Genomic DNA, 20,786 nt, shown 5'->3' on the forward strand with positions numbered 1-20,786 from the left:
AAATACAAACTATTAACACACACAAGAAGCTGGATGAATCTCCAAATAACCGTGCCGAAGGAAAGAACCTAGACCAAAAAAACTACATGATTCCATTCACACAGAACTCGTGAAAAAACGAACACATCTATAGTGACAGCACATCAGAGGTTTCTTGGGACTGGAGAGGTGGGAAGGAAGAAAAAGGGGCACAAGGGAGCTTTTGATGGTGATGGTTATGTTTACTGTCTTGACTGTGGTGATGGTTTCAGGAGTGTATGCATATGTCAATACTGATCAAATTATACACTTTAGATGTACGGCTTGTATGTCAATTATGTCTCAATAAAACTTCTTAAAAAGAAGTCAGCCATTACAATTTCCCACTAATCCCACCCTTGCTCACACAGTGCCCCAGGTGGTCACTAATGGATCAGAGCCACTCAATTCTAGTCCTATTTGTTACCCCTGGTTTAGATGAGCTTTTCTGATTCTCTCCTACTTTTGAGAATTTACGATTTTGTAACTTACTAGTGCTCTGACCTTAGACAAGTCCCAAACTCTGAGCCTCCGTGTTTTCCATCAGGAACATGGAAATTATATCTACCTGCCTGTCTGGATAGTTGTGAAGGTGGAATGTGGAAGTGTTCATCAAAGTGCTCCAAAACACAGTACCATGTTAGGCAAACACGAGGGACTGACACGTGCTGTATCCGTTTGAATATCTGATGTATTTGCCAGGACTTGCTCTGCCAGCAGAGCTGGATACTAAGCACCTCTTAAAGCAGTCCTCTTTACAAATACTACTTGGATTTATGGTTTTTGTATGAATACCATTTTAGCTCATTTTTATGTTACTCATCAGGCTGTGAAGAGGAGGGATTCAGAGGTGTCAGAGAGTCTTGAGGGACCCAGGCCAGGCCACCTGGAGAGGTATGGCCAGTGTTAGCTGGATCATCTGATACAGGAATTTTCCAGGTGGAGACTCTGCTACCTATCAAAGCTTATTCCTTCTGGCCAGGGCCCCTTGCCCTTTGATGAGTTAAAATTGGCTGCTGAGTGGTGTAGCAGGGCCTGGTTTGACCCCCTTGTGTTAGAAAAAGACGATTGTTTAGTATCACTCCAGAGAGCCTGCAGGGGTGTTTGCAAGAAACAGCACTTGTTAGAAGACCTCATTTTACGGGTGAGAGGGAGTTTATAAACCGGGAGTGAAAAACACTGGAAAGATGCAAACTAAAATTGTACCAAGTATGTGCCAAGAGGTATAAACAAAAACACTAACGGTGGTTACACTTTGACTTAGGGTTAAGCTTTTTACTTTCTTCTTTCAGCTTAACTGTATTCTCTAAATTTTCTACGAGTGGACATCACTTTTTCAATAAGAAACTTAAAAAAAGAGCCAAACCAAAGTATTTCTGGTATGGAATTGCTACCTTTGTTCAGAAAAGCAAGAAACATTCTTGTTACCTCTAACCAATAAAGATAACATCAGCTGTAAACAGAAAAAGAATTAAAATGCCTAAGTGTGATCTGTCAGCTCAGACATCCGCCTCTGAAAGCTGTACCACTGGGTAGTTTCAGGAAGGTCCTGCTATGCCCCTTGACACCCAAATGAAAAAGATAATGCTGTCCCCAAGCCTCCTTATGTCCCTTAATGCTAGACCTTGCTCTGTAATCCATACGTAAATCTCAATTCATCTTGAACCCACATGTTTTCTACCTGTATGACTCAGCTTGAGACTAATCCTATTGTATCCTGAATTCCCCCAAGACTATTAGTCACTGGGTCCCACCAAGAGTGATGAAACGCTGTCACCGGTTCATGGCCATCCCTGCTCAAACCGAGACCAGAAGCCACCGCAAAGAACTTTCTAAAAAGTATGGTCATCCCGGGAGCATTTCATGTGTCCACTTTGGCTATGCCCCACCATCGTCCTTTTGGTCTTACATTTCACTGCAGAGCCCAAACAGTCGAATTACAAATCCTGGGATTTACCAGCTGTGTAACTTTGGGTGAGATACTTAATTTCTCTGTATCTCAGTTTCTTTATCAGTAAAATGGGCACAATAATATCTCTTTCTTAGGACTGGTATGAGAATTAAGTGAATTGATGTTGAAAGTGCCCTGAGTAGCGCCTGGCACACGGTAAGTACTCATACATGTGAACAATTTTTGTTCCTGCCCAGAGCCTCTGCTCAGCTTTTGAGCATCCACTCACCTCCCTCAGTAGGTCCCCAGCAGCATGGGAAGCGAATCTTCATTCTGCAGATGGATGAAAAAAGACTTTGAACAAAATCCCAGGCGATGCTTCACAGACTTCAGTTTTATCTCAGCAAGCAGCTTGGGTGAAGCTCTTAATGCAGCCTCCTAGGTAGCCGTCTCTTCAAGACTAGACATCATCTCGCACAGAGCAAGTTGGAGCCAACCTCAACCTTCAGAATCCTAAAAACCTCTGAGGGGCTCTGACTGTAATGGCTTTTATTCACCCTCCCGTAACTTTCACACCTGGGAAGTTTTAAAAACCGGATGCCCACGATGTATCCTCCAATCAGGATCCCTGAAGGTGGGACTTAGGCTTCAGGATTACAAGCTCCCCAGGTGATTCTTCTAATGGGCAGTCAAGGCTGAGAAGCGCTGCCTGGGTCTAAACCAAATGTCATGGGTTTATGAATGTTTTCACATAGTAATGGGTCACAGGTGGTGATTAATGTGTGTTGATATTTAAAGATATGCGATGCTAATAAACTGGCAAGATTGGGGGCAGAAAAGGTTCAGGAATGGAGCCCTTTAATGAGACAGGCTGGGACTTGGGAGCCTTTGCTGCAGTGCTTGCACCTGGACAGACAACTCTTTGAGCAACAAACTCCATAAGATGTTACGGATAAAACCCGAACGAACGTTTTGGCCAACCCAATACAAAGACACTATAAGGGACTAAAAATAGCTGCCTGAATGCTCAGTTAGGGCAAATTATGAACAACAGATACAAAAAGACAAAAACCCAGCTTCCACTTCTGAGGAGCTAAAGCAGGGGCTGCGCAGGATCCCTGCACACGGCACCACCTGGGGGCGGGCAGACCACCTAAGCCGCCCCTCTGGCCTGACCCACCAGTCCTCCCCCACCCCCCCCAATTAAGGGACCAGCCCACCCCGCCTCGGGGGGCAAGCAAGGGCACCTGTTACTGGTTTTCCCTCCCTCGTGCTGCAGCAGGAGTCCCAATAAAGCCTCGCCTGAAATCCTCATCCGGCCCCTTAGCAATTTCTATTGATTAAAGGGTCCAAGAACCTAGATCAGTAACGTTAAGATGTCAAAGCTCCATAGTATTTGATCTCCTTTTCAAAAGATGCTTGGTTTGGGGGATCCTCAGGTAGTACTGCTTGTATTCTTGTAATTTACAGCGCTTTAGGGGAACAGTTCCCTCTTGTTTGCTAACACCTGTCCTGCTCTCAGAACCTCCTACGTGAACCCAAAGGCAGGGCTGGGCAAAGGCAAAGCTGAGCCTCGCACTTCTGACATGGCCCTCACGGAGGAGAACTGATGTATAAAGGGGAAATGACCAACCCTCCCGCACATGCTGAAGGTGCAATGGGAGCTGCGCCTGGAACATAGAGAGAGGGGGCTATGGAGAGCCTCTGAAGAGGTGAGAGGAGGCTGGAGGAGGCCATGAGGGAGGGACGAGGGGTGTGTGTCCCTAAGAAAGTTTCTCAACCACACTGTGCCTGTTTCTTCAAAGGTCAAATGGGGATAATAGCATGTATCTCAGGGTCACTGTGAAGACTGAGTTAATACCGTATATGGAAGGTAGATAGTGCTTGGCACTGAGAAAACCCTTACAGGTTTAGCTGTGCTTATTATTATCATCAATATTAAGTAGCAGCGGTTATTCAGACTCTTCTACAACCTGGATTAAGTTTTCCTTTGAGAAACTTTTGAGAGGCAGCAAACTCCTTTCCATTGTACCTTTTGGGTCATGCTTTGGATGGTCTTTGAACTCTGATGTCCAAGGTCTGTGTTTGTGTCATAATCATGGTTGCCATCTACACCACCTGTAATAATTTAACAGTATGCTTTCACTTGATATCCCATTTCTCTCCAAAAGGTCATTTGTTCTTTATCCCCTTCATTAAAACATCTATCTTTACCCCAAAAGCTGCGCTGCCCTTAGGGACAGTTGCCAAAGTGCGTGCTTGTGGCCTGCCCCCTCTGGACCTCACACAGTGTCATGGCAAGCGTCTCCCGTGGTCATCACGGGTGTGCCTGGTACCTAGAATTGGTCAGGCTCACAAAGGACATATGAACCAGGCTTGCAGGAGGCCGATGTACCAGCCAGGCTCTGATTTATTGAACTACCAGTGGGAGGCCACTTCTCGGTGATAGGATACTGCAGGCTGGGCTCTCCAGGGCAGCGCCCCCTTGCTGGCAGCCCCAGAAACCCAAATTACTAATCAGAAGTTTGTGTGGTGACGTCAAGTCAAAGCAGAGGAAACTGGATGGTCTTGAGTGACACCTCGTCCTGTCTGTACAAAAGCCTGATAATTGTCCCCTGTCTCACAGCTCCAGCAATTAGGCTCCCCATAGGTACAGGATGTAAAAATCACTTCCTGCCCTGGACAGAACTTGAAGGAGGGACAGGAGCAGGAGGCTGGGCTTGTTGGCTGCTCTTCCATGAACCAGAGGCCTTAGGAGTCCACATCCTTTTGCAGACACTCACTTCAGTACAGTTGGCTAGGTTATAGCTCTAATTTCATTCATTCCAGAGCAAGTCTTCTAGGTGCCTTGACCATCCCTACCAGGCTTTTATGAAGTTTCCACGAGCCCACTTCTCACCCTCTGTGCCTTTACCAGGTGACCGCATCCTCTCCTGTGGCACTGGCCTCCACCTGTATTCCCATCTGTGGTCTCATCCCCCCTCTCCAGCCTGGATATCTGAGCCCTCTAACTGGCTCTCTCTCTCCAGCACATCCAACTCAGCACATCCAAACTCGACTTGGGCTTCCCCATCCCCTATCTGCTCTTTCTCCAGATGGCGGCCCCACTGTCCATCAAGCCTCGACCGCCCAAACCCCAAGGCAGTCTTGGGTCTCCTTTACCTTCTTTTCTTCACCTCCCATGCCCCATCAGTCTGAGTCCTGCAACTTTCCCTCTTCCCCCGCTGCCCACAAATTTTTTTTTTTTTTTTTGCGGTACGCGGGCCTCTCACTCTTGTGGCCTCTCCTGTTGCGGAGCACAGGCTCCGGACGCGCAGGCTCAGTGGCCATGGCTCATGGGCCCAGCCGCTCCGCGGCATGTGGGATCTTCCCGGACCGGGACACGAACCCGTGTCCCCTGCATCGGCAGGCGGACTCTCAACCACTGCGCCACCAGGGAAGCCCCTGCCCGCAATTTGACAGAGTATTGATTTATTGCAAGGTATGAGGTACACTGACATGCCATCCTTTTGTCTGGTGAGCATCACTAGTGAATAAAGCAAGTGTTGGATGTTTGCTCTTGTGCCTTCATTTCTTCAAAATTCAGTCTCTAGTTCATTTTTTCCATAGGCTTAGCTACCAGACTGGGACAGAACAGGGTCACATCAGTGGATGGTTTTTAGAAGCAACCCTTATCCATGAAGAGAGGATCCAAGAGAAAGGAGATAAAAGCCTACAAATTCCTCTAAAATTTGGATCAAGTGTAACTAGCCAAACTTTGCAATATACTGTGAAAGGATGACAAAGCAGCTGAGGGTCAAATAAAAAGTTACCAGTGCCTTGAATGTATATCCCTTGGCTGCTTGAGAACAAAAGCCATTTCTAGCTAATTATATAGTTTGTGCTGTACTCCTTCATATCTTACATCTATCCCTGTGGACACTGCCCTGTCTTCTCTGGCACAATGACAGCATTTCCTGGGACATCAGCTCCTCAGCGTGTGAACAGGGAAGACCTAAAACAACTCCAGGTTCCTCTGCTGTAGACTTCTCAGAGTCCTCTCTACACTAAAGCACCATGTCAACAGCCCAGGAGGGGATTGTCACAGCCGTGTCACCCCAAACTCTTAAAGCAGGGCGCCCAGGTTTTGAAGAGCACCTTACAGGACCTGAGATCTAGAATCTCTTCTCGCCAAAGACATCCTTGCTGGTCTGCCTGTAGTGGCGCAGTCACCAGAGGGATCTGAAACACACCCACTGTACCTTCTCCCTGTTAACAAACCTTCAGTGGCTCTTCAGCTACAGGACACACTCCAAGCTTCTTGGCCCGATGGCTACGCCTTTCAAATCTCGCCTGCCTCCATCTCCAATTCAACACGTACCCCTTCGCGGCTCCCCATCACAATAACTTCCTTGTTTTGTTTTGGTTTAGTTGCTTGACTTGGCTGGTTTGTTTCTCCGGATCATCCTAGGTGTTTGCTGCTCCGCCTTCCTGGGATATTCTAACCAGTTAACTTCTCATCCTGAAAGGACCCCGGCAAACCTCCTCTCCTCCAGGAAGCGTCTCCTAGCGTCCCCGCTCTCTTCGTGCTGTTGCTGTGCATGGGGCGTCCCTCTGTCCTTGAACTCACCGCAGTGCTGGTATTTCAGAGTTTGTGTGTCTGTCCCCTCTGACCAGGCAGCGAGGCCTCGCAGTCAGTCCCATCCCTCCGTCCATCCCAGCCCCTGACGCAGTGCCTGCACGGAGGTGCCGGAGCAGAACGGAGCCTCTCAGCAGCGCGTTCACAGGCCCCCTTGAGGCGCTTAGCTCTGCAACACCTGATTCCCAGCAGTTTCATATCCACAGGGTAATCTCTTCCTGATGTCAGTGCACGAAATCTGAAGGCCTTGACTTTCTAGAGTTCCTTCCATTAGCAGGTCCCGACTGAAAAGTTATTTTGGTTTGGAGAAATGCTGGGGAGCAAGGGCTCTGGAGCCAGATCACCTGAGTTTCATCCTGACTCCACTCTTACAAGCAGTGTGACTTCAGACAAAGGTTAAACTCCTTGTACCTCAGTTTGGTCTCCTGTAAACAGCAGTGACAGTTGCACCAAGCTCATACAGTTGTTACAGGGGTTAAGTGAGTTTGTATGTGGAAACACGTAGAGTCACACCTGGCCCAGAGTGAGCGTCACTTAAGGGTTAGCCTGTGTTGTTATAATTTTCACAGGGAAATAGTTCCTCGCTTCTTCCAGTTTCTGGTGACCTCAGACATCCTTTGACTTGTGGCAGCAAAACTCCATTCTTTGCTTCTCTCCTCACATGGCCTTCTATGTGCATGTCTATGTGACCTTTTCCGTGCCTTGGAAGGACACTTTAATGGGATAAGCCACCCTAATCCAGAAGGATCTCATCTCAACTCTTACCCGAAATGCATCTGCACAGATCCTGTTTCCAAATAAGGTCACATTCAGAGGTTCCAGGTATACGTGAATTTTGGGAGAACACTATATCCAACTGATCACAGTCAGTCTCTGGGTTTAGGTGTTCCAGCTCAGAAAAGCACCCAGGAACATTGGATATTTCATAACTACCCATCAGTAAAATTTTGCAGCTCTTACGTTTTCTCAAGTTCCAAAGGACCCAAAACACTCAACGTAGCCCAATACAGGTAGAGTCAAGACAAAGACAGACACACAGCCCAAGCTCTCCAGTTTACCTTTCTGACTCACCTGTCTGAACCTCAAAGGACTAAAGAGAATGCTGACAAATGAAGAAAAGTAGGGTGGGAAGATTTCATTCCACACCCCTTGTCTTATGCCTCTTATACCTTGGTATATTTGCTCAAAACAGCTGCCCACCAAACCAGAAACTCTTGCATGTTTGCTCAAGTGCCTTTGTTCTCATGGCTCACGGCTTTGACTTCTGGAGCCCAAAGACTGGGCTATAAGAAAGGAGGGGGCAAAGAGCACTTATGCCCACACTGGATGGGTCCCTGCAGTGTACATGAGAGCACCAGCCATTAGGAACCACCCAGCTGGCTCTCTAGGGGACCCCACGACACTGCGCATCCCAGAGGCCCAAGGGCGTGAAGGACTCAGGAGAGGCAGAAAGCTCAACCTCATTATCCACACCCTCAAAAGGGCGTGGGTACCATACAGCAAAGGACCAAAAACTTACACAACGTAGATAAGGGGCTATATGCAAATAACATTTAAAAGGCTTATAAAGCAGTAGACGGATTGCCACAAGCATGATGCCAAAACGAAAGAAGCAGAATCAGCAGCCGTCGACGCCGTAGCAGCAGTCCCCCCACCCCTCCCCACTGCCAGAGCGGGAAGAGCCGGGAGATGAGGATGAGTCCCATTGGACCCCCCCAGCATTTTAGGCCCTCCCCCAGGGCCAGTGGAAAGACCAGTGACCCCAAGTCAGACAAATTCGACCGCCCTGTCTGCCGACACTTTGCCAAAAAGGGCCACTGTCGATACGAGGACCTCTGTGCCTTCTATCACCCAGGCGTCAATGGGCCTCCTCTGTGAGACTGTGCCTTCCCATCCACACTGGAAGGAGCTCTCTGACCTAGCGGCCATATACTTCCCTGTGGCTACCGTGAGGCTGTTCCACCCGCCGTCCTCAGTCAGTCCAACCCCACCATCATGTCCCTTACTTGGGATCCAGAATCGTGTTCCATCACTGGTGCACGGTGTGTACCCTTTCTTCCGATCCGGCCTCTAGAGACTCACCTCCCGGACCCTATCTTTGCTCCATTCAACTGCCTCCTGGATCCTCTTCCCCCTCGCCAGCTGACTGTGGAACAGGAAACCTCTTTGGCGCCATGTCTTGTGCATCTATCCACCCAGCCCTCGGTATTGCCCTGGATTCCTAGAGCCCTGGAGCATTCCTACCATTCCCTTCTTCAAGCTGCTTGTTCTAAGTCCTTTTTATGTGACACCCCCTCCCCCCGCAATGTTGTCAGCTGCTCTGTGCCACTCGCCAGGTCGTCTGACCTGGGGTCAAGTTGGGATGACTGGTGCGGTTACTCCTGAGAGGTCACGCTCCCTGCTTTTGGATTTTGTGGTTTCTGTGTCAGCAGCGTGATCCCCACCACTGTGGTCTGTGATCACTGTACCTTGTGAAACTGTGCATCCCCTCAAGGCCTTTCTCCTTGTCCGCGGCATTTCTGTGACTTCCCAACACTAGAGTAAGTTTGTCTGCCAAAATGCGTGGGGCCGTTAGTGCCCTCTAAACCTTCCCCACCTCCTGACATGGGAGAACTGTGTCCACAAGACTGCCTCCCTGGTCCTCCCCATTCTCCCGGTGTCAGTTTCTCTGGGTTTGACACAGGCCCGAGAGATGTCCTCTAAAAGCTTGGATGGGCCTACCCTATCTCCTCTCCAACCCATTTTAGTTAGACTACATTATTGTTAGGCCACCAGCCCTTTCGTTTGAATTCAGTGAATCTCCACTTGGTCTTCCTGTGGGGGAACTTGGCGACAGTACTTTTGCCCTCTTCCAACCGTCTTCCCCTACATCCCTGGCACTGGTTATTTCCTGTGAAAATGGCAGTGAACAGGTTCAGTTTTGAGCTGGCCCTGATGAAATGTGTCGGGAGTTGTGTAGGCAGGAGGGAGGGATGAGAGCTGTTGGAGAACTGAGAATTAATTTTTTTCTTTTTAACATTTTTTATATTAGTAATAAAGGCAGTGGGAACAAAAAAAGAAGTAAATGGTGTATATGTTTGGTAATACTACGGATCACACTACAGAAATAGCCTTAAAAAAAAAAATCTATAAACTAGGCTGTAGGTTCTATGAGGTTGGGATACTGAATCTGTCATGGTAGTGCCCAGCCTATAGGAGGCATTCAATAAATAGTCCTTGACTGAAGGAATGTTAAGCTTTTGTTGAATGCCTACCATGTGCCAGGCACAGAGTAAATTAAAATACCCCTTAAAAATAATATAGAGTTGGGGCTTCCCTGGTGGCACAGTGGTTGAGAGTCTGCCTGCCAATGCAGGGGACACGGGTTCGAGCCCTGGTCTGGGAAGATCCCACATGCTGCAGAGCAACTAAGCCTGTGCACCACAACTACTGATCCTGCGCTCTAGAGCCTGAAAGCCACAACTACTGAAGCCCACGCACCTAGACCCCATGCTCCACAACAAGAGAAGCCACAGCAATGAGAAGCCCGAGCACTGCAACAAAGAGTAGCCCACGTTCACTGCAACTAGAGAAAGGCCTCACACAGTAACGAAGACCCAACGCAGCCAAAAATAAATAAGTTAATTAATTTAAAAAAATGTCCATACAACTCAAAGCAATCTACATATTTAACACAATGCCTATCAAAATTCCCATGGCATTTTTCACAAAAATAGAACAAACAATCCTAAAATTTGTATGGACACACAAAAGACCCCAAAGAGCCAAAGGAATCTTGAGAAAGAACAAAGCTAGAAGCATCATGCTCCCTGATTTTAAACTATATTACAAAGCTGTAGTAATCAATACAGTATGATACTGGCACAAAACCAGACACACAGATCAATGGAACAAAATAGAGAGCCCAGAAATAAACCCACACATACAGGTGAATTGACTTACTACAAAAGAGTCATATAATGGGGAAAAAACAGTCTCTTCAATAAATAGTGCTGGGATAACTTGACCACTATCTTACACAGTACCTCCCAAATTAACTAAATATGGATTGAAGACTTGAATGTAAGACCTGAAACCTTAAAACTTCTAGAAGGAAACATAGGTGGTAAGATCCTTGACATTGGTATTGGCAATGAATTTTGGATGTGAAACCAAAAGCAAAGGCAGCAAAAGCAAAAATAAACAAGGGGGCTACATCAAGCTAAAAAGCTTCTGCACAGTGAAGGAAACCATCAATAAAATGAAAAGGCAACCTACCAAATGGGAGAGAATATTTGCAAGTCATATATCCGATAAGGGGTTAACACCCCAAATATATAAAGAATTTATACAACTCAATAGCAAAATTAAAAAATCTGATTTAAAAATGGGCAGAACATCTTCTTTTCCAAAGAAGGTGTACAGATGGACAACAGGTGTAAGAAAAGGAACTCAACATCACTAATCATCAGGGAAATGCAAATTAAACCACAATGAGATATCAACTCACTCCTGTTAGAATGGCTATTATTAAAAAGAGAAGAAATAACAAGTATTATTGAGGGTGTGGAGAAAAAAGAACACTTGTGCAATGTTGGTGAGAGTGTAAATTGGTGTAGCCACTGTTGAAAACAGAGAGTTTCTTCAAAAAATTAAAAATAGAACTGCCGTATAATTCAGCAATTCCACTTCTGGGTATTTATCCAAAGGAAACAAAAAACACTGACTTGAAAAGACAAATATGCCCCCATGTTCACTGCAGCATTATTTACAATAGCCAAGACATGGAATCAACCTAAGTGTCCATCAATGGATGAATGGATAAAAGAATGTGAAATGTGAAATTTGTAGTGAGTATTGGTGTTGATAGTGGTAGTTATATCATGGAATATTATTCAGCCATGAAAAAGAAGGAAATCTTGCAGGGGGTGGGGTGTTGGTGGGCACAATGGGTGAAGGTGGTCAAATGGTACAAATTACCAGTTCTAAAATAAATAAGTCATGGGGATGTAATGTACAACATGATGACTAGAGTTAATAAAACCATATTGCATATATGAATGTTGCTAAGAGAATAGATCTTAAAAGTTCTCATTACAAGAAAAAATATTTTGTAACTATGTATGGTGATGAATGTTAAGTAGACTTACTGTGGTAATCATTTCACAATACATATATGCAAATATCAAATCATTATGTTGTACAACTTAAACTAATGTAATGTTATATTTCAGTTATATCTCAATAAATAGAATGGGCCTAAATAGATATTTTTCATAAGAAGATATACAAATGGCCATCAGGTACATGAAAAGGTGCTCAACATCACTAATCATTATGGAATATAAAACAAAACCCCAATGAGATATCACCTCACACCGTTAGAATGGCTGTTATCAAAAACAAAAGAGATAACAAGTGTTGGCAATGGTGTAGAAAAAGGGAACTCTTGTGCAATGTTTGCCTGAAGGTAAAGATATAGCTACTATTGAAAACATGGAGATTCCTCAAAAAACTACAAATAGAACTATCATATGGTCCAGCAATCTCACTTCTGGGTATAAATCCAATGAAAATTAAGTCATATCTCAAAGAGATATCTGTACCTCCATGTTCATTGTAGCATTATTTACAATAGTCAAGACTCGGATACAACCTAACTGTCCATGAATACACACACACACACACACACACACACACACACACACACACACACACTCCATGGAATATTATTCAGCCATAAAAAAGGAAATCCTGCCTGGTGCAAAAAACATGGATGAAACTCGAGGGCATTATGCTAAGTGAAATGAGTCAGAAAGAGAAAGACAAACACTATATGATCTCACATATGTGGAATCTAAAACAAAACAAATTCATAGAAACAGAAAGTAGACTGATGGTTGCCATGGGCTGGGGCTGGAGGAATGGGTGGTGGTGCTCAAAGGTATAAATTTCCAGTTATAAGATGAAAGAGTTCTGGTGATCTAATGTACAGTATGGTGGCTGTAGTTAATAATCTGTACTACGTACTTGAAGGTTGCTAGGAGAGTAAACCGTAAACGTTCTCATGAAAAAAACAATGTAGTCCTATGAGGTGATGGATGTATTAATTAACGGTATTATGGTGATGTATATATGTGTATCAAATTACTACGTTGCACACCTTAAACTTGCACAATGTTATATGTCATTTATATCTCAAAGTTGGGAAAAAAATACTGTAGCCAAAAAATGCTCACTGGCAATGAGTGATTAAGAGCTGCCTGTCAGGGACAGAGATTGGGGATGGAGGAGGGCAGGGACTTACACAGAGGCCAGTACTGTTTTAGTTCAGATTCAGGTGTGGCATTAGTTAAAGGAAGGAAATGGCTTTGTTTGGACATAGCCATGGGGTTGAGCCAGGGCCCAGCCCCTTCACAGGTAGAGGTAAGTTCCCAGGAGGAGGAGCCTGACCAGGATGCTCCGCTTTGCTGCCTGAAGACTGGACCAGATCCCAGAGCATACCTGATTAGCCTCTAGTCAAGGGGACACTCAGGGACACCCCTGCCTTGCTATAGAGCGGCCCTCCAGATCAAAGATGGCTCATAGGCAAAGGATGGAATGAAAATCCTCTTGAAGTGGGTAGAGTGATTAACATGATTTCATAGGAGGACAGTGCCGTTTGAGAATCCACTAACATGCCCGAGGCCCCTGAGCCAGAGGCCACTGAGCTGGGATATGAATTCCTGCTGCCATTCTCTTAGCCGCTGCCTTATACAGTCTCCCTAACTCTAAGGCCCTAAGTCTCGATTCCCTTTTCTGAAAAACCAGAAGAGTGGAAGGTTCCTAGCTCAGAGTTACTGGGGAAATTAAATGGCATCATGTACATCAGAGCCTGGCACCCAGCAAGCCTGTGAGAATGAATGGGGGGCTCAGCGGTGCTGTTCTCCTTCCCTCGTCTCAGATTCCCATGTCAGGCCCTCAGCTCTCACCCAGTGGTGACCTGCATCTTTAAGGACTTTCCATGATTCTGATGAAATCCTAGAATAAATTATTCAGACCTATGAAAAAGTGATCTGTGACCTTGGAAAAGTTACTCCACTCTCTGGGCCTGTCATTGGTAGGATGTTGCTTTTACTGTTTACCTGAAAGGGTTACAGGAGGATTAAAGGGCAGGAAGCACAGAGAGAGCCCAGTGCCTGCCTATGACGGACACACATGTGACTGCTGCTTCCCTCCAGCCTCCTTCCACCCTGATGACCACCGTAAGGCGGGAGGAACACCATCTTGGTTTAACTACAATAACAGAAATAGGATTACTTTCCACAGCAACTAAAAATGAGAGACTGTTGAAAGAACTTGGGATGGTTAGTCCAGAGAACAAAGGGTTTATATGAGCGCAGCTAACTGGGTGCTGACACCTATTTGAAACCAGGGCTTCTTGGGGATCAAGAGTTGCCCAAACCACTTCCAGTTGATGAGGTTTCTGGTATATTAAGGCGAAAACAATTGTTGAAGTTTCTCGTATATTAAGGAAAAAAACGATTTTTTAAAAGGAAAAATATTTAGTATTTAAAAAATACTAAAGCAGGGTTATAAATGCTGCGGCATACCTTAAGTGTTACATTTAACAAATGTTAACACATAAAACTGAACCTAAGAGGAATGTTCTAGTCATAGGGTAATTACTAGATGTATGCATATTTTGAAAACCTTCATTCACAGTGTACTGCAGGCAGTGTTGGCAGGTAATGGGATAGAAAATTTTTTCAACCCTGTCAGGGCACTGACTTGCAGAAAATGTTAACATTTTGAGTTTGAGGGTCGGTCTGAATGTGATCTGTCTCTGTCTCTCATGCCAGACCCAATGGAAGGCAGACTGGACATTCTGCAGGGCACAGAGATCAGAACGCGGCCGTGGGGCGGGCACTTGGAGAAGAGGGGCTTCTCCTCAGCTGTGCCTCCCTCACCCCTAACCCCCAGCAAGGAGCCTGAGCCGAGATGCTGGGGCAGTGTGGGGAGTAGTTAGTGAATTACTCATCAGGCAGGGGTACGGGACATCTATGCAGCTGGAGCAACGATTTTTAACTTTTGTGGGTTCGAGGAACCTTCTGAATATCCGACGAAACCCTGGACCTTCTCCCCAGAAGAATCCCATCACCTCACCCATCCACGCACAACTTTCCCCAAAGAGCCCCCAGGAGTCCATAGACCCCAGGGTGAAACCCCTGGCCCGAGGGAGGCACTGGCACTTTCTAGAGTCTCTCTACCCTGAATTGCGTCTCAGGCCCCACCTCGCACCTGGGAGCACTGCCCGGGGCGCAGGACTGCCTGGGGTCTGTGCACGGGGCCCCGGCCCTTGGCCGTGGCCGCACTCATCTCCCTCCCTTCCCGGGACCCGAGTGGCGCAGCCGGAGCGGGGCGGCAACCAAGAGGCCGGCCCCACCTGCGGACACTAGAGGCGAGGCGGCAGCGGGAGCCCGGCCCCGCCCCGGACCGCGGGCCAGCCTACTGCACCCAGCGCCGCGGGGCTCAGAGCAGAGCACCGCGCCGCCGCCGCCACAGGTCCGGCTCCCCCGACGACTGCGGAGTCCGGATTCTCTAACGGCGCCGCCGCCGCTGCCACGGGTCGGGTTCCCAGCGCCGTTCCGGAGCCTCCGCCCAAGCCATGAAGATGCATTTCTGCATCCCAGTGTCCCAGCAGCGGCCCGACGCGCTGGGGGGCCGCTACGTGGTGCGCCGGGGGTCGTGGTCCGACTGGGCAGGGAGGAGGAGGCCGGTGACAAGGCGGGGGCGGGAGCTCACCTCGCCCGGCTAATCCGGACGTGATGACTCTGTTTGCAGTTGTACTCGGTGTACCTGGACGGGTTCCTGTTCTGCAAGGTGCGCTACAGCCAGCTGCATCGCTGGAACGAACAGGTGAGCGTATCCGAGGCGGGTACCAGCCCGCCCACCTGAGGCAGGTGAGGAAACGTGCGCCCAGGGCGCTCTGGGTGCTTGACTCTGGCAGGACACTGCACCTCTTGAGGGCTTCGGGCTCTTAATCCTGGTCGTAGTAACAATTAATTGTGAATTGCTTGGCATACAGCTCAATGAATACATGATATCGCTCCTAATCACCTATAGCTGTGAAATGAGGGAATAGGGCGCAGGCAATTATCCCAACCCGTTCCAGCCCGGTGATCCCCACCAGCCCCACCTGGGCTCCATCTCAGTGCCAGCTGCTCCCCCAGGACAATATCCCTGTTCAAAATGAGCAAACCAAGTCTAGATCAAGGCGTAGTCTTAGGAATCTTGTACATGGGTGTTTAATCTCCTTTCTCCCAGAGTTTAATTTCCCCCTCTTTAAAAAGGTGTGTCTTTATTTTTGTTTTCAAACGAGGGTATTCATAGGTTTCAAACAGGGGCGGTCTGGAAACCCAGGAAACAGACGACTTATCAGGTCAGAAGGCCATTTCTCACTCTAGTTTCTCACAAGTCCTGATGGCATTTTCTTCCTGGAGGTAGACTGATTTATTAGCCTGCCCTAATGGGTTTTATTTTCCTAATAAGGAAGTGTTGCAAGTCTTTAAAGTGGGTTAGAGGAGTACGTGGGAGTTTGAAATGAACTCCGCCCTTCCCCCACACTCATGCACAGTGTTTTTTTGGTTTTTCTTTTTTTAAGATTTTGTGTACTGATTATAAAGAGCACATACCTAAAGTTGAAAGAAAGAAAGAGAGAGAGAGAAAAAGAAAGGAAGAAAGAGAGAGAGATGGAGGGAGGGAGGAAGGAAGAGAGGAAGGAAAAGAAGATGCTTGCCTAGGCAACAGCTATTAACATTTTTGGGAGAGTCCTTTCAGACAATCCTGGTTTCTAGTGAGTAGATACATCACGTTTCCTTTAAGACCATTTTCTGTTGATAGACAGCTCAGTTCCATTGTTCTATTAAAAACATCATTGCAGTGAGCCTCCTTGCTCATACATCATAGTGCATTGGAAAAGTCCATTTTCAAGGTATGACTAAGTTTCTTTGGAGTCAACAAAAACAGGTGTAATGTGGTTGTTAGTTAATTTTTGTGCTTGTCTTTGAATTGGTAGCACCTAACACAGTGCCTGTGACCTGGTAGGTCCTCAGGAATGATTGTCAATGGCTGAATAAAAAGGGCATGGATTCAGACTTCTGAAGGATGACAAGCTACTTGTGACCGAAACATGTCTGGGGAGTTGGGAGGACTGCACAGGAAGGCAGATGCGGATCTCGAAGGAAGAGAAAGTACAGGTCGTTTAGGCATTTGGAGGAGGAATTTGAGGGTCATATCCCGCCCTCATCTGTCTGTGTGTGAGGTGTGATCAGGGAAGTGACTATCACAGGGGAAAAGCAGGAGACTGCCGGGAGGAACAGGGTGGGCGTGGGATTGACTGACCACTCTCTGGCTGGACACTTCACCTCTTCTCTGATCTTCAATTTCCCTTTCAGAAATAATCAGGTAATTGGTTATGGATGTCAACTTCACAAGGCACTTATGAAGATTAGGGTCCAGTTTCTCCCAGAGCGTGGCACATAGTTTACGTGCTCAGTAAACATTTACTGACTCAGATGCTTGGAGAATTCCTGAATCTGGTCCTTATTAACCAACAGACACAGGAAAATGCTTGTTTTCAGGAAAATTCGGACCTATCCAATCTTAGAAGGTCCAGAAGTGGAGATATAAAGCCAGTTCTTTTGACCTTCTATTTTGGAAACCATGAACAAGAAACTGTCTGTTATTCACTGCAGTGGACTTTTTTTTGGTTTTTCTTTATTTTTTTGGCTGTGTCAGGTCTTAGTTGCGGCACGTGGGATCTTCGTTGTGGCGTGCAGGCTTCTCTCTAGTTGTCGTGTGTGGGTTTTCTCTCTCTAGTTGTGGCACGCAGGCTTCAGAGTGCTTGGACTCTGTAGTTTGCAGCACGCAGGCTCTCTAGTTGAGGCATGCAAGCTCAGTAGTTGTGGCGTGTGGGCTTAGTTGCCCTGCGGCATGTGGCATCTTAGTTCCCCAACCAGGGATCGAACGCTCGTGCCCCGCATTGGAAGGCAGATTCTTTACCACTGGACCACCAGGGGAGTCCCTGCAGTGGACTTTTACATATGGAATTGCCACAGCCCAGTGCCCTCTGTGAAGTATACAAGAGATATTGATGAATACTTCATATCTGTCCCAGGTTTTTCAAAATTCTAAAGCGGGGATTTCTTTATCCAGTTTCTAACTACCTTACACGTGTCATTGCTTCTCTTTTCTGTACGAACAACTTCATTTTAAAGAAACTATTTAGATCTTAGGAGGTGGCTATTGGTATTATTATTAATTTAAAACAATAACTAACATCAGTTACTCTGTGCTAAGGTTGGTGCCAAGAGCTTTCCATGTCATATCGTGTTTAAGTTTTACAACAGTCTTATGAGTTAGGATTATAATTAGCCCCTTTCAACAGATGAGGAAACTGAGGTACAACTTGCCCAAGTTCATACTGCTAGTAAGTGTTGGAGCCAGGATTTGATCTCTAGAACCTGCTCTAACCCATTACATTTTGTGGTTCCTTATCAAAGTTGACAAAATAAATTGCATCAGAAAAACAATTGCATCCTAAACTACCATCCTGTTAGGCATAACATAATAAAATTCCCCAATTTTATGTATTGTGTGATGAATTTTGATAAATGTTTACAATTACCACCACCATAATCAAGACAGAGAACAGTTTCCACACGCATAATGTTCCCTTGTCCCCTTGCCCTTGGTCCCCTTCCTCCACCTCTAGCCCCAGACATCTGATTTCTGTCATTAGAGTTCCAGGCACAGGATTTTATTCCACCTGTCCAGGAAGCCCCTGTAAGTTTGGTATTGCAAGATGAAGAGTCCAAGTAAGGTTGCTAGATTTAGCAAATAAAAATACAGGATCCCCAGTTAAATGTGAATTTCAGGTAAACAACGAACACTTTTTAGTATAAGAATGTCCCATGCAGTATTTGGAGTACTCTTAACTGGTCATCCTCTATTTTATCTGGCAACCCTAAGTCTGAGACTGAAGGGTTGGGTGACTTCTCCCAGCCACTTCTCAGCTAGTTTTTATTCTTCCTATTCCATGGAAGATGTGAAATGGCTCAGAATTCTTAATCTGATTTAATACTAAGCACTATAAAAAAGGGAAACAGTATAAAGGCCCCATCTGTGTTTATGTGTGTGTGTGTGTGTGTGTGTTATGTGTATGTTTGGTGAGTATAAGTTCATTTCCAATTGATTTTTTGGGAAGTTCTGCATCACAGTAGAACAGAAATTTCATCTTAATAGAATTAACTGATTTACTTAAGAATATTTACTAAGTACCTATTAAATACCAAGCACTATGTTAAATTAAGTGAAGACTCTGACTTTAGCACGTGTGATTTTTGGATTTACAAGTTGGATTTCTGTTTTGTATATTGGAGAACTCTGCAATCAGGGAGGAAGAACCTGGCCCAGGTGAAGTGGTCCCTGCTCCTCTCAGCCAAGCTGTGCGGAGGCTAATGCCCATAAGACTGACCTCAGGAGAGATGGGCGTGTTTCCCAGAGGTCAGCTGCGCCCTCTGAAGCCCTGTCCCCACTGAGGTTCCCTTAAGGTCTGGCGGCTCCCCTCGCTGCTGAGTGCTGCCCATCTCTCTGCTGTGTGAACTGCCTGACCTGACTGCTTTCTGTGCCTTTCGATGAATAAAACCAGTTTGATCTATGCCCTTGTCTGCACCACCTCCCTCAAGGGGACTTAAAGAGATCTGTAAAAGAAACCTTTAACTAGCTCATTTTGGCCATCCTGTGTGAGTGACGCTAGACTCTATGGAAAGGATGCTTGCTTCTTTGAAAACACCCTGCCAGTGCCAGACGTGGCAATGCAGACAAGCCATGGGAGCTTGTAAAGGATCCTTCAGTGGGAGAGGAGGGCTACGCACCGCCTCAGTCTTCCTCCCTGCCGAGTGCTGACTCAGCCTCGCTTCTTCCCTTCTTTCACCTAATCTCCCCTCTTTCCCCCACTCAGACCCTCTGTTCTCATCAAGCAGCCCATTGCCTCTGCCTGGCTCACTTCCCCCTTCTGGGAAGACCCCTGCTTTCTGGCCCATGGGTTAGGGACCAGCCCTTTCTCAAGGTTCATCTTAAGCCTCACCTCCTCTGGGAAGTCCCCCTTGATTGCACAAGATGCCTTTTTCTGATTCCTGTGCCACTTTATGTTTAGACCTTGTCGCGTTCCTTTTGTGTGTGTGTGAAGATCTTGTTTCCCCTGTTTATTTAGTTGAAAAACCCAAGTACTTAAATGAAGGAATGAATGAAGGCTGTAGGCATAGTGTATCCAGCACAGAATCCTGCTTTAGGAGATGCCCAAGAGATTTGATGGAGGAGGAAGATGGGAGGAAAAGAGGGCAAGGAGAAGGACAAAAGAGTAAAAAGACTGTGTCCAAGTTCTGCGCTGTAGGATCTTGGTTTAAGTCACTTCAGCTGCCTGAGCTTCAGGTTACTCATATTGTCAAGTAACCTTGTTGCCAAGGTGGAAGGATGTGAGATTGCCCTCGTTGTCAAGATGGGAGGATGACAATGTTAATGGCAGCGATGATCATCTACCTCACAGGACTGTTTTGAGGAAGAAATGGAATAATATACAAGACTAGTGTTCTTTGGTACAGGATATCACAGTCCAGATTGCTTTGAGCTTGTGGCCCTTTATCTGGAGAATCTGAGATTTTTATTACCAGGGGCCTTGGAGAGGTGGGATGAATGAGTCAACAGTAGAAAAAGAGACTGTAAAAAGGACAGCATTTGTGACTGTAATTCTACTTGTCCCAGGTCACCACTGTGGGATAGGAATAGGGGGCTGTGAGTGCATGGGATGGGGAAGGAGGTGACATTTTCAATTGGCCGGTAAAGTTCTCTTCATGTTAAGAGGCAGAACTGTATGATGGAGAAATTAGAACAGGAGATTGTGCTGGGATTTAAAACATACGCTATCTGAACATGGTCTTTCAAAGCAAACAAACAAGCAAAAACACCTCATAATAAATGAACAGAAGAGGTGTGTTTTCCTTTTGATCTCTTGAAACCGTTTTTGAAAGAGTGATGGAGCTAAACTCTAATGCCAGATAATTCTTAGTATGTGAGTGCTTTTAATAGCTCAACTGTGTGCTATTTGAGACGAGTGGAAAAGACTGTATTTTGATAGAGTTGAAGAACTTGTGGAGTCGGTGATTGACTTTTGGTGGACTTAACTGCTCAGTTTATTGTGTGTTTATCTCCCCACTTAGACCAGTGCTCAAGAAAGGAGGG

The 20,786-nt window shown here is 46.2% G+C and overlaps 1 protein-coding gene and 1 pseudogene across 2 annotated transcripts in view; both read left to right on the forward strand.

Annotated features, from left to right (window-relative positions):
• Window positions 1-8,122: 8,122 nt before the first annotated feature.
• Window positions 8,123-8,405, forward strand: LOC307175975 (proline-rich protein 3-like; annotated as a pseudogene). The gene has a single exon. The product of its transcript is annotated as a proline-rich protein 3-like (transcript).
• Window positions 8,406-15,129: 6,724 nt separating this feature from the next.
• Window positions 15,130-20,786, forward strand: part of SNX31 (sorting nexin 31) — a 62,815-nt gene continuing 57,158 nt past the window's right edge. The window contains exons 1-2 of the mRNA XM_079901925.1: window positions 15,130-15,219; window positions 15,330-15,404. Of these exons, the coding sequence (XP_079758051.1) occupies window positions 15,154-15,219; window positions 15,330-15,404 (141 nt within the window). The 5' untranslated portion in view covers window positions 15,130-15,153. The remainder of the gene's footprint in view (window positions 15,220-15,329; window positions 15,405-20,786) is intronic.

The sequence above is a fragment of the Stenella coeruleoalba genome (assembly GCF_951394435.1).
Source record: "Stenella coeruleoalba genome assembly, chromosome: 17".
Lineage (NCBI taxonomy): Eukaryota > Metazoa > Chordata > Mammalia > Artiodactyla > Delphinidae > Stenella > Stenella coeruleoalba.